At 47.7% G+C, this 17373-nt stretch overlaps 2 protein-coding genes across 13 annotated transcripts in view; one reads left to right on the top strand and one right to left on the bottom strand.

Annotated features, from left to right (window-relative positions):
* LOC143806542 (uncharacterized) overlaps positions 1–17373 on the bottom strand; it is a 264847-nt gene that overhangs the window by 2851 nt on the left and 244623 nt on the right. The window contains exon 1 of one of the 2 annotated variants that reach the window (XM_077287202.1): positions 13188–14558. The exons of the other annotated variant lie outside the window; for it this stretch is intronic. Within the exon in view, the coding sequence (XP_077143317.1) occupies positions 13188–13270 (83 nt within the window). The 5' untranslated portion in view covers positions 13271–14558. Of the gene's footprint in view, positions 1–13187; positions 14559–17373 lie in introns of those variants that run through there. 2 annotated transcript variants of the gene reach the window in all.
* NAV2 (neuron navigator 2) overlaps positions 1–17373 on the top strand; it is a 547719-nt gene that overhangs the window by 522703 nt on the left and 7643 nt on the right. For all 11 annotated transcript variants that reach the window (XM_077287190.1, XM_077287189.1, XM_077287183.1 and 8 more), the window contains 15 exons: positions 621–673; positions 2136–2159; positions 2255–2329; positions 6302–6385; positions 6488–6599; positions 7005–7153; positions 10434–10603; positions 12805–12958; positions 15251–15410; positions 15581–15678; positions 15933–16028; positions 16114–16282; positions 16423–16658; positions 16770–16924; positions 17137–17208. In XM_077287190.1, the coding sequence (XP_077143305.1) occupies positions 621–673; positions 2136–2159; positions 2255–2329; positions 6302–6385; positions 6488–6599; positions 7005–7153; positions 10434–10603; positions 12805–12958; positions 15251–15410; positions 15581–15678; positions 15933–16028; positions 16114–16282; positions 16423–16658; positions 16770–16924; positions 17137–17208 (1807 nt within the window). The remainder of the gene's footprint in view (positions 1–620; positions 674–2135; positions 2160–2254; positions 2330–6301; positions 6386–6487; positions 6600–7004; positions 7154–10433; positions 10604–12804; positions 12959–15250; positions 15411–15580; positions 15679–15932; positions 16029–16113; positions 16283–16422; positions 16659–16769; positions 16925–17136; positions 17209–17373) is intronic.

The following is a 17373-nucleotide window of genomic DNA, read 5'->3' as shown; positions in this document are numbered from 1 at the left end:
CTGTCTGAAGCAGGGGGGAAACGCCGGCCCACTTGACTGAGGAGCAGGTATTTCAGACAAATTATAAAACTGATTATTTCTCAAGTTACAGCACCCAGAACTAAAGGAGCCACCTTGTCAGAATGCAGCATTACTGCTGCACAAGGTGGCTCTTTTAGTTTGAAACGACTGTGGGGGGGGGGGGTGACAGGTTCCCTTTAAAGTTAGGAAGGTACTGGGAGGAGGGTGTTTCCCAGACAAACCACTGAAAATGGAGAAATGAAACTAAGTGAGCTGCGCCTGTCAGATCAGTTGCCCCTTACCGAGGGTTAAGAAACGGCAGCTAATCTGAAGAATCAGAACTGCAGTGTAAAGCATGGGGAAAACAGATCTGAAGTTGTCTGAAATCAACTTGTTGTTTTATCAGACTTGATCAGCTGGACACGATGATGTTAGCAGGAATGGCTCTGATCTGTGCTCGGCTGTTTGGGGGCTCTGATCTGTGCTCGGCTGTTTGGGGGCTCTGATCTGTGCTCAGCTTTATGGGGGGCTCTGATCTGTGCTCAGCTGTATGGGGGGCTCTGATCTGTGCTCAGCTGTTGTTCCACGTGCCTGATGTCTCCCCTTTTTGTAACCCTCAGTTCATGGATCTTCACTGTCTCTGGTATCCAGCACATCTTCTGTATACTCCACTGTAAGTATCATTGTCCATATATGTATTTTTTATATTAATATATGTAACGACATGGACTTTTGCTCTTTGCACACTCGGTTGCGGTGCAGGTCGGCTCGGTCTGATGTCAGTCAGCAGGATTAGCTGTTTAATCAGGAGCTTTTAGTGAAGGAATCTGCTATATAACTCTCATCTATATAGTTCTGTCTTCATTTCCTTCTCACTATTTGCAGCCCCTCGGGTCTGTGTTAATGTGACGACATCTTTTGAGTTTTTTGAGACCCTTAAATGTGAAGCTTTCTATGTGGGGACAGTAAAAGAGCAAAGGTGCCAAAATGGAATTGGTAATAATGCCCCTCCAACAGTAATGCAGATAATGAGCCGCCATGTTACCGCCTTTTGTTCGGTTTTATGCAGTTGTAGACACATCTGTTTTTGGTAAAGCCGGGCGACTATTATTATTAGTGTCTATGGGGGCAGTTATACATCCTCCATATCGCTGCACGACTAAAATGAAGAGCCCTCAGAACTGTAGGACATCCGGCAGTCCTAGTGATTGTTGCCCAGATTTCCCAGAGATCGAGTTATCTGAGAAATGGCGGAGAAAAAGAGAATAGCTTGAGGGATTATTTTTGCTATGGATTTTTTGAGTTTAAAGTGTAAGTCTGTCTTTACAGAATGGAATCAAAAAGTCTTTAGAAATGTACTACTGTTTTATGTCTGCAGCCCCTATGCGTTTCTATGTGTCTCCATGGTTACCAAATAAACAAATTCTGTGTAGTCTAATTCTGCATCATTTTGTCTCTACCTACCAAATGTATATTATCAAGGAGCAGCAGGATTGTACACCATAGGGTTTTTTCTTTTGTAGTCTGTAACCAGGGAGATCAATTGGTACGCATTGGAGCTGTATACCAAAAACGGTAGATTATGAATTAGGAAAAATTGTAAAGTAGCTTCATTTTCCATTGTAAATGCATTAATTGTGAGGGTTGACTTAGGCAAACCCTTTAATTTGAGCATTATTTACACTTGTTGGTATTGAAAACCCTCATAATCCCTTCAGGGGGCCCCCCTGGCCGCTCCTAACAATGCAGATCCGGTGACCACTGAGTTTATTGTCCTTGCGGCAGGAATGTGAGACATGAACAGCTCTTGTCCCGAGAGGATTGTATTAAATTCATGAGTTGGGTGTCTGCGGCACTGAGCGTCATCAGTCGGGAAGGGGGGGGGGGGGTTGGGGGTTGTTTTTCTCAATTATTTTTTTTGCTGGTCTCTTATCTAATTCAGCGATAGTTTAAAAAAAAAAAAAAAAAAAAAAAAAAACTGCCCAAATAAGGGAAAATCAAACAAGTCTGCGCAGTTCTCGTCTCCCGCTGCTATTTATAGGGGATGAAGGAGAAATATATCAGAGTTACGTGTCGATGCCACTCCCCATATACGGAATTTCACGGAACTTTTTTTTCTTCCTTATCTTTTGCAGCCAGAAGAAAAATGCCATTCAGAGGTTTGTACCTTCTGTGTAATCTTCTCTATTAAATCATCTAATATCACAGATTGTGCCGGTAGTCCTTTATAAAATGTGTTGGTTCTTTTTTTTAGATCCGCAAGTTAAGGAGAGAGTTGGATTCCTCCCAAGAAAAAGTGTCTGCTCTGACAACCCAACTTAGTGCCAATGTAAGTTGTCATTGGTTATCTTGGAAAATGGTGTACCCTTATACAGAGAAATCATACTGTCATATCGGTCCCTTAGGGGGATATTATACCCCTATACAGTGATATCGTACCTAGTTATGGCGATGATATGTACACTAATATACCTCCGATGTCGTAGTACTATAGGCTGATAGCAAACACCGGTACTGTGACAGTGACCTCACATCCTGTACCATCATATCTTACTCCTAAAAATGATGTTAAACCCCTCTACATTGATACCAAACTCCTCCACAATAATATCATGGAGCTCAACAGGTGAACACCCATGTGCCGTTATATCACACGCCCATGGAGTTATATCATTCCCTTATGCGCTGATGTCGTCCCCTTATGCGCACCATGATGTCACACCCTTTTACAGTGCATGCAGTCTTCTGTTTGCTGTTATCAGCCATTTTAGGCTGGGTAGAGTCAGGATAGATAAATGCAAAATATTATTCCCTGTTATCAGTGTTTGCAGGACGTGTGAATATTTCATTATCCATGCATATCTGTATTCACTTGTGCCACAGTAAAGGCCCCGTCACACATAGCGAGATAGCTAGCGAGATCGCTGCTGAGTCACAAGTTTTGTGACGCAACAGCGACCTCAGTAGCGATCTCGCTATGTGTGACACGTACCAGCGACCAGGCCCCTGCTGCGAGATCGCTAGTCGTGTCGGAATGTCCTGGACCTTTTTTTGGTCGTTGAGGTCCCGCTGACATCGCTGAATCGGTGTGTGTGACACCGATCCAGCGATGTCTTCACTGGTAACCAGGGTAAACATCGGGTTACTAAGCGCAGGGCCGCGCTTAGTAACCCGATGTTTACCCTGGTTACCCGGGTGCTGCAGGGGGACTTCGGCATCGTTGAAGACAGTTTCAACGATGCCGAAGTCGTTCCCCTGATCGTTGGTCGCTGGAGAGAGCTGTCTGTGTGACAGCTCCCCAGCGACCACACAGCGACAAAACAGCGACGCTGCAGCGATCAGCATCGTTGTCTGTATCGCTGCAGCGTCGCTGTGTGTGACGGGGCCTTTGGGCCCCCCCCCAAACACAATCTATTGTTCCCTGTTATCTGCCACACTTTTAAGTATAAAGATGTCTGCATTTGTGGCCCTTTTTTTGGCTCCCCTTTTCACCTTTGGTCACCTTGTCTGAGCTGATGATCTTCTGTGAGAGTCTGTGCCCAGCGCCCCGGAGGGACTTGATGTGTTAGTTCACAATTTTCAGAGCTCACACTCCCCCAGCGCCCCGGAGGGACTTGTTGTGTTAGTGCACAATGCCCATAGCTCGCACTCCCCCAGCGCCCCGGGGGGACTTGTTGTGTTAGCGCACAATGCGCAGAGCTCACACTCCCCCAGCGCCCCGGAGGGACTTGTTGTGTTAGTGCACAATGCGCAGAGCTCGCACTCCCCCAGCGCCCCGGAGGGACCTGTTGTGTTAGTGCACAATGCCCATAGCTCGCACTCCCCCAGCGCCCCGGGGGGACTTGTTGTGTTAGCGCACAATGCGCAGAGCTCACACTCCCCCAGCGCCCCGGGGGGACTTGTTGTGTTAGTGCACAATGCGCAGAGCTCGCACTCCCCCAGCGCCCCGGAGGGACTTGTTGTGTTAGTGCACAATGCCCATAGCTCGCACTCCCCCAGTGCCCCGGGGGGACTTGTTGTGTTAGCGCACAATGCCCATAGCTCGCACTCCCCCAGCGCCCCGGAGGGACTTGTTGTGTTAGTGCACAATGCCCATAGCTCGCACTCCCCCAGCGCCCCGGGGGGACTTGTTGTGTTAGCGCACAATGCGCAGAGCTCACACTCCCCCAGCGCCCCGGGGGGACTTGTTGTGTTAGCGCACAATGCGCAGAGCTCACACTCCCCCAGCGCCCCGGGGGGACTTGTTGTGTTAGCGCACAATGCGCAGAGCTCACACTCCCCCAGCGCCCCGGAGGGACTTGTTGTGTTAGTGCACAATGCCCATAGCTCGCACTCCCCCAGCGCCCCGGAGGGACTTGTTGTGTTAGTGCACAATGCCCATAGCTCGCACTCCCCCAGCGCCCCGGAGGGACTTGTTGTGTTAGCGCACAATTTTCAGAGCTCGCACTCCCCCAGCGCCCCGGGGGGGACTTGTTGTGTTAGCGCACAATGCCCATAGCTCGCACTCCCCCAGCGCCCCGGAGGGACTTGTTGTGTTAGTGCACAATGCCCATAGCTCGCACTCCCCCAGCGCCCCGGAGGGACTTGTTGTGTTAGCGCACAATTTTCAGAGCTCGCACTCCCCCAGCGCCCCGGGGGGGACTTGTTGTGTTAGCGCACAATGCCCATAGCTCGCACTCCCCCAGCGCCCCGGAGGGACTTGTTGTGTTAGCGCACAATTTTCAGAGCTCGCACTCCCCCGTCGCCCCGGAGGGACTTGTTGTGTTAGCGCACAATTTTCAGAGCTCGCACTCCCCCGTCGCCCCGGAGGGACTTGTTGTGTTAGCGCACAATTTTCAGAGCTCGCACTCCCCCAGCGCCCCAGAGGGACTTGTTGTGTTAGTGCACAATGCGCAGGGCTCGCACAACCCCAGCGACCCGGAGGGACTTGTTGTGTTAGCGCACAATGCGCAGAGCTCGCACATCCGGCTCTTCTTTGTGTCTCAATGTTTTCTCAGTAAATGTTTGCACAGCGATTTGCTGCAGATATGTCGCGGTCTGATGAGCGTGTTTTAGGTGAATAAGCAGCATGTGACATTCCCTGGGTGGAGATGCCTTGTGTTTTCTACGTGTGCCGCTATACAGAAGTACCAGTGCGGGGCGCACACATCATTGTCCACTGATCCTCTATTATAGGGCAGGTGGACGGATCTATACATAGAGAGCGCGGCCGCACTGACTCATAGGACGGGAATCCGCCATATTATCCCGCCGGCTTATTTGATGTATAGAAAATGTATGTGCTGTCTTATATGCATAACCAGTGACCAGGAGAAGTTCAAAGAAGATCTCCGTCATTTAAAGGATCATTTGAAGTTTGTTTTGGTTTTTTTTGTAAAACACTTTAGAAGAATTTCCATATTGCCGACCTGCGGTAATCGGTGACTCCAACTAAATGACGGTGCTCCTGTGTTCTCTATGAGAAAGCCACCAACGTACACCAGGAGAATGACCGGCAGCCCAAAATCAGACATGCGTAATCAACATGTCGTCCGCCGACCCCATACATCTTTAAATGTCGGCTGAATCCGTCGATATCTGCAGGTTCAGCTGACATTAGTATAAAGTGTTATGTCCACCATGCTTTGCACTGCAGCTCTAATACAAGCACAAGCTCAGCAGAGTGCAGTAGTGATCACACGAGCCAGGAATATTCCGGAGTTCTTGCTATATTTTTATTTGAAGAACATTAGTCTCCCCATCCTGAAATGGCTGATGACAGGGAATAATAGGTTGCACTTAATCATGCTGGTTCTGCCAGATTCCCTAATCGCCCGAATTATTCACATGGTGTAAAGGACCCCGGTGCCAGGCAGGAGCGATTGACACAGATGTGCTGATAGGGAAGAACCATAAGCAGCAGTCCCATTCCAATATGGCGGCCAGGTGTGAGAGCATGGGTGACGTTCCCGCGCCTCGCACACATTCCTCGTGTGTGGTACATCATGACCCTTGCTCTTCATCTGTAACACTTTCCCCTCCTCCTCCACCTTGTAGTCATTGAGCCATGTTTAGTAAAAAAAATACTTTTCACGCCCGGAATAAAAAGTTATTTTTCTGAAATTTTCTTCATTTTTCTTTGAGAATGTAACATCCATCATCTCGCCATTCCTGTCCTGGAGGTAGATCACAAGCTTGTGTCTAGCAAAACGGATGTGCGATCAGCGTCATGGACGTGCGTTACGTGTGCCGTAACTCCTCCGACCGCGATCGCAGACATTGTGGCCGGGCGCTTTATTCTGCCACTTATTCTTTATTCTAGGCTCATCTCGTGGCCGCCTTCGAGCAAAGTTTGAGCAACATGACAATCAGGCTGCAGAGCATCACCATGTCGGCAGAACAGAAGGTCAGCACTGCTGGGAGTTGTAGTCACTGGAGAGCAATAAGCTCTCAGTAAATGCCACATGAATCTTTATGACCTTGTTTTTGTCTTTTTTCTTCCTTTCAGGATTCAGAGCTGAATGAGTTAAAGAAAACCATAGACCAGCTGAAGAAGCAGAACGCAGCAGCACAGGCGGCCATTAACGGTGTCATCAACACCCCGGAGCTCAGCTGCAAAGGTAATAATAGGCAGCCACATCCCCCCCGGGCTCCTCTGTCTCCAGGTAATTCCTGATGCAATCTGCCGAGCGCTAGACAAACCTGCGGTCTGCTGAGTAAGACCAGTGTAACCATGGCTCCAGTATAGGAATGGGGTCACTAAAGCGGGCGAGAAAGAAGCGAGCGGCAGCCATTCTCTATAGATATCTCTGCGAGGGAACATTTGTATTGTATACCAAGTCATGACTGTATCTGGCCTATAGGTAGCGCTATGGTGCAGATAAAGGCACCACAGCTGTAGAGCTAGAAGTGTCAATACAGCTTAGGGCAAGGTGGAACAACAAGTCCCAGAAATCTATTTCTTTTATTATGTTTTATGTTGCTGTTTTTTTGCATAGTAAAGAGATTAGATTTTTTTCCTACAGGAAATGGGACAACTCCATCAGCTGACCTGCGGATCCGGCGGCAGCACTCGTCTGATAGCGTCTCCAGCATTAACAGCGCCACAAGTCACTCCAGCGTGGGCAGCAACGTGGAAAGCGACTCGAAAAAGAAAAAGAACCGGAAGAACTGGGTGTGTAGAGCGGGTGATGGTGATCTGGGACTGCGCTGACAGTCATGCACCCTCACACAGTCTTAATGAGGGACTTTGTTCATTGGGGGCATGAGCACTGGAATTTTTTAATCAATCCCAAAGATAAGTGGGTTTTGAGCTTAGATTTCAGAAGAGAGGTGCCCAGTCCTCGAGCAACCAATCTGTCCTCACTGCCTCTGTATCTGCCATCTTGTGCTGCCCTTTTTGTTTTTTTTTCTCTATAAATCTAGTCTTGGATTGCCAATTTGTGAGAATGTGCTGTTACTTAAAGGGACAGTGCAGCTAAACTCTGCTGTATCGCAGTACAGTTGTCCTGGTCCCGCTGCACATTTCCACGGCTCCCTGCCCAGTGGTCGCTGCTATATATCACATATCTCCAGTGCTGATAATAATCATATGTGTATGGAGGCCTCCAGACTCTCTCCTTATTAAATGCTGCTGTACTGTAATATATATATATATATATATATATATATATATATATATATATATATATATATATATATATATATATATATATATATATATTTGTCTAAGGGGTACTTCCGTCTTTCTGTCTGTAACTTCCGTCACGGAAATCCCGCGTCGCTGATTGGTCTCGCCAGCTGCCTGTCATGGCTGCCGCGACCAATCAGCAACGGGCACAGTCCGATTAGTCCCTCCCTACTCCCCTGCATTCAGTGCCCGGCGCCCGCTCCATTCTTCCCACAGTCAGTGCCCGGCGCCCGCTCCATACTCCCCGCAGTCAGTGCCCGGCGCCCGCATACCCCCCTCACCGCTCACACAGGGTTAATGCCAGCGGTAACGTACCGCTGCTATTAACCCTGTGTGTCCCCAACTTTTTACTATTGATGCTGCCTATGCAGCGTCAATAGTAAAAACATCTAATGTTAAAAATAATAAAAAAAAAAAAACCTGCTATACTCACCCTCCGTAGTCCAACGATGTGCTCGCGGCTGCCGCCATCTTTCGTTACCAGAGATGCTTTGCGAAATTACCCAGAAGACTTAGCGGTCTCGCGAGACCGCTAAGTCATCTGGGTAATTTCGCAATGCATCCTGGGAACGGAAGATGGCGGCAGCCGCGCGCACAGGGACAGCTTCGCTGGATCCCAGGGGGTGAGTATATAACTATTTTTTGTTTTAATTATCTTTTTTTCACACGGATATGTGCCCACACTGCTATATACTACGTGGGCTGCGTTATATACTGCGTGGCTGCTATATACTACGTGGCCAGTGTTATATACTACGTGGCTGTGTTCTATACCGCGTGGGCAGTGTTATATACTGCGTGGGCTGCTTTATATACTGCGTGGGCAATGTTATATACTACGTGGGCAGTGTTATATACCGCGTGGGCTGCGTTATATACCGCGTGGCTGCAATATACTACGTGGCCAGTGTTATATACTACGTGGGCAGTATTATATACCGCGTGGGCAGTGTTATATACCGCATGGGCTGCGTTATATACCGCGTGGCTGCTATATACTACGTGGCCAGTGTTAGATACTATGTGGCCTGTTATGTACTGTGGGGCCTGTGCTATATATTACGTGGCCACTGTTATATACTGCATGGCCTGTGTTATATACTACGTCGCCTGTGTTATATACTGCGTGGCTGCTATATACTGCGTGGGCTGTGTTATATATTGCGTGGCCTGTATTAAAGCATCCGGTATTCTACAATATGTATCTATGTATATAGCAGCCACATAGTATATAGCACAGGCCACGTAGTATTTGTCTGCTATATACTACATGGCTCCTATATACTACGTGGCCTGTGCTATATACTATGTGGCTGCTATATACATACATACATATTCTAGAATACCCGATGCGTTAGAATCGGGCCACCATCTAGTAAGTATATAAGCTTCTCCCATAACCTTCAAGGGCGTATGGCCAACCCAAACTGATAGTATAAGCCAAGCACATAGCCTTGTAGGGGATATCGCCCCTAGAATAATTGCTCTATAAGTTCTCTAATCGCTGCCTCTGTCCTGCAGAAACTGAACGTTAATGATATATGTAAATTAGGATGCTCTGTGCACCCTGGGTGTGACCAAGAGGCTCAGTGCATTGTTCTGCCCACTTGTTTTGCATGCCTCGCCCTGGTGACTGACTTGTTCTAGGCAAGTCAGTGCTGTCAATCACCAGTGAGAGGCGCGGAGACTTGAAAACCAGTGGGTGGAGCTGTGCACCGAGCCTCTTAGCCACTCCAAGGGTGCACTTAGTACTGTAATTAGCATGTATGATTAGACCCCGCTTCTAGGAAGTGATTAGGGCAATAAAGGTGTGATTATTATAGGGGTGATATTCCCTCTCTGCTTAGTTTATACTGTCAGTTTTGGCTGACATATTCCCTTTAGGTACTTAGGCTGTGTCTGTCTGCACATAGTTACTTACTACCCTGCTGTTGATTTGCTTGCTTCTAACCATTTTCCGCTGTTCATACACACAGATTTGGAAGAGAAACCTTTTTTTTCTTTGTAGACCACCCCTTGTAAAGAATTAGGTCCAGCCTGACTGCAGGGGGCTCTGCTGATGGGCCCCTAATTGGTGAGCTAGCATAGCTCCGCACCCTGCAATGAGCGAGCGTCCAGTACAGATAGTACCGCTCCTCCAGAGTCAAGGCCCCTCTGTGTAATGGCGAGAAGCTCGGACAGGAGATAACTTTATTGATGAGCTTTAAAAATGGACTTATGGAGAGGGGATTGTTCACTAAATTTTATCCCCATTTTCTATGCTGCTGTTTGCAATGTTTTCCCTGTTATCAGCCATTTCAGGTCAGTGCTGGCTGCAGTACATCAGTCGGATATTGCCCCTGACCTCTAATGATCGGTGCTGACCAGTCTAGTGTCACATAGCAGATTGTGTGTGTGAGCAGCGCTCCCTATGTCGTAGATCTCCTAGGTTAGGACATGCTGAATCTCCCGCCTCCTGTTCGTATTTGTCCGTATGTGGTGCATTTGGCATTTTCCTGTCTGTTTAAATTGTGTTTTTTGTTGTTTTTTCCCCTCCTGTTCCCTTCTGCTTGCTTATCCCAGGTGAATGAGGTAAGGTCTGCAGCCCTCCGTCACTCCTCCTGTCATCACATCATCTCCACCACCACCGGCTCATTCCTCACCTTATAGTCATCATTCACCTCCACCGCTCATCCCATCCCCCTCCTGTCATTGTCTGTTTGCTCCATCTCCCGGCCTCTGGCTCCTCGTCTGTTACTGACAATATACCATTTTTTCCTTACAGCTGAGAAGCTCCTTTAAACAAGCTTTTGGCAAGAAGAAGTCGCCCAAATCTGCGTCCTCCCATTCTGATATTGAGGAAATGACCGATTCCTCGCTGCCGTCATCACCGAAGCTGCCACATAACACTATTCTGTCTACTCCGCTCATGAGGAGCTCTCAGTCCAGCTCCCTGTAAGTGACCGATCACAACTGTACAAATTATCCTCCCTCACTGCCCCAAACCACCAGGATACTGGAATTATCTCCCTTACTGCCCCAGACCACCAGGGATACTGGAATTGGCTCCCTCACTGCTCCAGACCGTCAGGGATACTGTAATTAGCTCCCTCACTGCCCCAGACCACCAGGGATACTGGAAATAACTCCCTCACTGCCCAAAACCACCAGGGATACTGGAAATAACTCCCTCACTGCCCTAGACCACCAGAGATACTGGAATTGACTCACTCACTGCCCCAGACAACCAGGGATACTGGAATTGGCTCCCTCACTGCCCTAGACCACCAGAGATACTGGAATTGGCTCCCTCACTGCCCCAGACAACCAGGGATACTGGAATTGGCTCCCTCACTGCCCTAGACCACCAGAGATACTGGAATTGGCTCCCTCACTGCCCCAGACAACCAGGGATACTGGAATTGGCTCCCTCACTGCCCCAGACCACCAGAGGTACTGAAATTAGCTCCCTCAATGCCACAAACCACCAGGGATACAGGAATTGGCTCCTTTACTGCCCAAGACCACCAGGGATACTGGAAATCACTCCCTCACTGCCAAAGACCACCAGGGATACTGGAATTAGTTCCTTCGCTACCCCAGACCACCAGGAAAACTGGAATTGGCTCCCTCACTGCCCCAGACCATCAGGGATACTGTAATTAGCTCCCTCACTGCCCCAGACCACCAGGGATACTGGAGTTGGGTTCCTCACTGTTCTAGAACACCGATGATTCTGACATTACTCCTTCATTGCTCTACATTACCAGGGATATTGACATTAAGTGGTTTAAGGTAGCGTGGGGATTAGAAAATATCCCTTCATTGCCCTAGACCACCAAAAATACTGATATTAACCCTACTACTGTCCTAGACCAACATGGATGCTGATATTAACCGATTAATTTTATTTTCATTGACCTCCTAGAACTTTGAGAAGACTATATTATGTGGACATTGTGCTCTAATGTAACCCATTATATATATATATATATATATATATATATATATATATATATATATATATATATATATATACATACACACACACACACACACACATACACACACACACACACACACACACACACACACACACACTTTCTCTCCTCTTTAACTTATCAAGGGGACCCCAATTATTGCACCCCTCTATATTCTCTATACTGTACAGTAGGTGGTTGCTGTCCTCGTTAATGGACAGCAGGTCGTTATTTCCTCCTGAGCTCTGCACTTCATCCATCCTGACACTGCCCAGTACCTGGCTCCGGCCAGTCCGGGTAATTGGACTAGTTTACAATCCATTAATCAGTTAATTATCAGATAAGCCATAATTGATCAATTACTAGTTACTTATAGAAATCCACATGATCTTGTCAGGACAAGCGATGACAGACGCTGCACCCATGAGTGTAGGAGGCCGATATTTCTCTCGTACAGCGCAGCATTGGGAGCTTTTCTGGATCAGTATAGGTGTTCTGTTAAGAACCCTTCGGCTCTGTTCACACTGTCGTCACAAGCTGCATTTGGAGCCTCCGTCTGCTGTTCTGTCAGATTTGACAGAATTTTGTTTTTAAGCTATCAAAATGACAGTGTGATGGCTGTTGTCAGAGGGTCCGCAGAGGACACAGCCCCTGTAATAAAGAGATACAATCACAAGGCGATGGATTTCAGTCTTTGAAATGTGTCCATTCACTGAGGTCAAGCAAAGATGTGGAAAATGGCAGGGATTAAAATCGCCACATAGAGAATAGCAGAACTGTTCACTGCACCATGATAAAGTTGCCTGACGGGGGTAGGATAAGACTGGGATGGGGGGGGGTCGCACTTTCCCCGTTAATAGCCCTGATGGCTCTTATGACATAAGATGTTTGGTGCCATTTGGGCTTACAGGAAAGCAAACCTGATGCCATAATAAGCCAGTCAGATCTGCTTTATCTCAATGAAACCACAACCCCCTTGTAGCCAAGACCATGTTTTATTGGCGACACATCACTGATCGCGGAGGTTGGTGGTTATAACTTGCTGGGATCGGCCTCATCCTGGCAGCACCACTTTCTCTATAAATGTATATATTGGATTCACAGGCTGCCAGCAGATTCTGCCTGGATTGTGTCTTTGGCTGGAAGGGCTGCATAAACCTCACATTGTCTTTACAGGCTCTCCGATTGCTCTGTAAACGAGGCCGACAGTGTTCTGCAGTTGCGCAACGAGCTCCGCGACAAGGAGATGAAGCTGACCGACATCCGACTGGAAGCCTTGAGCTCAGCACATCAGCTGGATACACTGCGCGAGGCCATGAACAGAATGCAGGTACGGAGCCGAGACTCCACAGACCAGCACTACGCAGCCTCATGCTGTACCAGTGCTGACCATGTGGTGGCAGTCACCCCTGCATTACTTTGCTGCACACTGTGTACTTGACAACCCTACTACCCCCAACAGCTCAGCCCTACTACCCCCAACAGCTCAGCCCTACTACCCCCAACAGCTCAGCCCTACTACCCCCAACAGCTCAGCCCTACTACCCCCAACATCTCACCTGTAGATGAGGAAGCAGCTTCTGCTCTCGTGTAAATAAACATCAAGAATTGCACATTTTTCTAATATGCTTCTTGTTTCCATGACGTTTCTGGATCTCTGCTTGTGGTCTGTGAATGAAAATATCCTGTTTACATCCAGAAGCGGAAAACAAATGCAGATCTATTATTCCTCACAGCGGAGAGGTTATTTCCTCTATGTCCGGTCTAGACACATACTGTAAGCAGCACAAATCCCTCTCCTGTCCTGAGCATTTGCTTCAGTGTGTCAGCTCAGTTACCATGTATCAGTCTGTTCAGCTCATAGAGGATTGTCCAGAATGAAACAAATCAAGAAGTCCTAGATGTAATCCGGAATATTGCCGTACACTGACAGCAAGCGGAGATCTGGGGAAAGTGAGAAATGTTATTGCAGAACTATTCAGTTTTATTTATAGAACATTGGGACATTTCTTTAAAAAAAATTTTTTTTGTGGCAGATGAACATGAAACAGCAGTAAAATGTAAAACTGCTGAGATTTGTAGTGCATTTGCAGATTTTCTGTAGTATCTAGCCCATCCCATAATAATGGCTTCTTTCGCTGAATGACATCCAGTCTGACACCACCGACCACATTATCTCGCGCTCTCTCTCTCTCTCTAATCGTCTAAGGGGCACTTCCTTCTGTTTGTCACGGATATCTCGCGTCGCTGATTGGTTATGCCGCAGTGTAACACAGTCCGTTACCGCGGCTATTAACCCCTGTGTGACCAACTTTTTACTATTGATGCTGCCTATGCAGTATCAATAGTAAAAAGATCTAATGTTAAAAATAATTTAAAAAAATAAAAAATCATTATATACTCACCTTCTGGCGCCTTTCCCGCTCTTCGCAACGCTCCGGGCCATGCATTGCAGTCTTGCGAGATGATGTCATCATCTCGCGAGACCGCAATGCATTCTTGGGACCGGAGCGTCGCGAGGAGCATCGCTGGATCCGGGGGCCGACGGAAGGTGAGTATATAACTTTTTTTTATTTTAATTATTTTTTTTTTAACAGGGATATGGTGCCCAAATTGCTATATACTACGTGGGCTGTGTTATATACTACGTGGGCTGTGTTATATACTACGTGGGCTGTGTTATATACTACGTGGGCTGTGTTATATACTACGTGGGCTGTGCTATATACTACATAGCTGTGCTATATACTACGTGGGCTGTGCTATATACTGCGTGAGCTGTTATATACTGCGTGAGCTGTGCAATATATTACGTGGCTGGTCAATATACTGCGTGAGCTGTGTTATATACTGCTTGAGCTGTGCTATATACTACGTAGCTGCAATATATTACGTGGCTGGGCAATATACTGCGTGAGCTGTGCTATATACTACGTAGCTGTGCAGTATACATGGCTGGGCAATATACTACGTGGGCTGTGTTATACACTGCGTGGGCTGTGCTATATACTACGTGGGCTGTGTTATACACTGCGTGGGCTGTGTTATATACTGCGTGGGCTGTGCTATATACTGCGTGGGCTGTGCTATATACTACGTGGCTGTGTTATATGCTACGTGGCTGTGTTATATGCTACGTGGCTGTGTTATATGCTACGTGGCTGTGCTATATGCTACGTGGGCTGTGTTATATACTACGTGGCCTGTGCTATATACTACGTGGCTGGACTATATGCTACGTGGGCTGTGTTATATGCTACTTGGCTGTGGTATATTTCTCTGCTGTATCTGTGCATCATGAATCGTGGTATGTGTTAAAGAGGAGGGCCCACTGAGACTCTTTCGCCTGGGGCCCTCAAAAACCTGGAGCCGGACCTGGCTTCACTGGTTGGTCATGCCCGGCCGGCCGCGAACAATCAGCGACAGGCGCAGTCCGGCCGCGAATTGGCGCGAAATTTGAACCACGCTTTGCTAATTGGACGCGCCCGGCCGGCTGAATCCTGTGTATAAATTGCATTATTCTGAAAACTTCATAAATAAACTACATACATATTCTAGAATACCCGATGCGTTAGAATCGGGCCACCATCTAGTTAGACTAATATTCTATTCTTGTGTTAAGTTTGAAATCGAGAAGCTGAAATCTGAAAACGATCGCTTGAAGGCTGAAAACCCAGGGAGTTGCAGCAGAACGCCTTCTCAGATCTCCATCTCCTCTTCCCCAAGACATTCGCTAGGATTCCCCCAGCCTGGGATGACCATGACGGAGTCCTCTAGCCTAGGTAAAAGCAGGGGAGATGTAGTGTTATTATTGATATGTGACCCCTGTGATTGCCCGGTATTCACCATCGCTGACACCGTGATAACTTATGTATTTAGCCTGGTCTCTCCATAGAACTCCGCGGTACATAATTCGTTTTTCACGTTCCCGGCTTGTTGGTTTCTCTTATAGACATGTTGCTAGATGACTCGTCTGATGGCACCATGCGCAGAGAGAGCCGCCATGTTAAGATCGTTGTGAGCTTCATGGAGGAGATAAAGTGGAGAGAGGTGTGTGATGCATATACAGATGTCTGTGCACGACATACTACACCCCAGCTCATTGTATTACATTATCAGGATCTCTGGTAGTCGCTATGTGCCAAGTGGTCACAATCATGGAGGATCCCAGTGTCCGACAGAAACAATTCAGTAGAAAAATAGATATTTTTTATCATGCAGCGCCACCCAGTGTCCACATTATGAATGGTGATTGTAAACCATTACCGCTTCCTATCACCACAGTCTCTTCTCTCGTCCTGCAGGAATGCCGGCCTCGTGTCTTCCTTATCGGGTGCATCGGCGTCGGTGGCAAAACCAAATGGGACGTTCTCGATGGCGTCGTCCGAAGATTGTTCAAGGTAATGTGTGGGGCCACATCTTAGAGAAGAAGAATCACTGCTATGTTTCACTCAGGTGCTGTGACAGACACTATGTGTTTTGCAGGAATATTTAGTACATGTGGATCCAGTAACACAACTTGGCCTGAATTCGGACAGCGTCCTTGGTTACAGCATCGGTGAGATCAAGCGGACGAACACAGCCGGGACCCCTGAGCTGCTGCCCTGCGGCTACCTTGTGGGGGAGAGCGACACCATTTCTGTCTCATTAAAAGGTATGCGTGTAGGAGGGGTTTGGGATCCCCCTTCATTAGCCAGAGCGGAGGTTCCCTTCCTCCAGGACCTGGAGGCGGCTTTACATCTCGGCCTCTATTTGCCGTTTGGGGCACTGATTTTGTTCCTACATTTATGTCAGGTCTCTCGGAGAGCAGCTTGGACAGCCTGGTGTTTGAGACTTTGATACCTCGACCGATATTACAACGATACATCTCATTATTGATGGAACATAGAAGGATTATCTTGTCCGGTCCTAGCGGGACAGGAAAAACCTACCTGGCAAATCGTCTGTCTGAGTACATGGTGCTGCGTGAGGGGCGGGAACTGATGGACGGCGTAATCGCCACCTTCAATGTGGATCACAAGTCCAGTAAGGTAAAAAAACTGCCCCCGGAAGGGTTAATACTGCAGCGTGGCACTACAGTGTGGCCCCATATCCATACGTAAAGGCCCTAATACAGCGTGTAATATTCTGTTGTCCTCCAGGAGCTGCGCCAGTATCTCTCCAACCTGGCCGATCAGTGCAACAGCGAGAATAACGCGGTGGACATGCCCCTCGTCATCATCCTGGACAACCTCCATCATGTCAGCTCGCTGGGCGAGATCTTTAATGGACTCCTGAACTGCAAATACCACAAATGGTAATGACTGTTCTGCCTCGTTGTCCTGTAGGGATTTGTTCTGTATGCTTCTATGTCCTGCTGTCTGTACAGACCCTCCAGGTAGAAGAGCCGGAGGAATTGTGAAGAGGAGGATTGCTTCTTATCTCCCCATGAGGGATTCTGTGATTGACATTCTGCAGTGTTATCTAGGAGGCACCATCCCATTAATATCATGCTATTTTTTTTTGCAGCCCATACATAATTGGCACCATGAACCAAGCCACGTCGTCCACCCCCAACCTACAGCTTCATCATAACTTCCGGTGGGTCTCATGCCATTTTATAATATCAAGCTGATTGTGACCAGGGTGAAGGCCGTACATGGCGGTTTTCTTTTGTAATCTTGCCACAATTACCGTAACTCACCCAGCATGGCTTCTGGAACTGGTGACAGAGTTACAGCCACGAAGCTTAAATGATTCTCAAAT

This window comes from Ranitomeya variabilis, chromosome 2 (assembly GCF_051348905.1).
Source record: "Ranitomeya variabilis isolate aRanVar5 chromosome 2, aRanVar5.hap1, whole genome shotgun sequence".
NCBI lineage: Eukaryota > Metazoa > Chordata > Amphibia > Anura > Dendrobatidae > Ranitomeya > Ranitomeya variabilis.
This window is presented reverse-complemented; position numbering and strand designations above follow the sequence as displayed.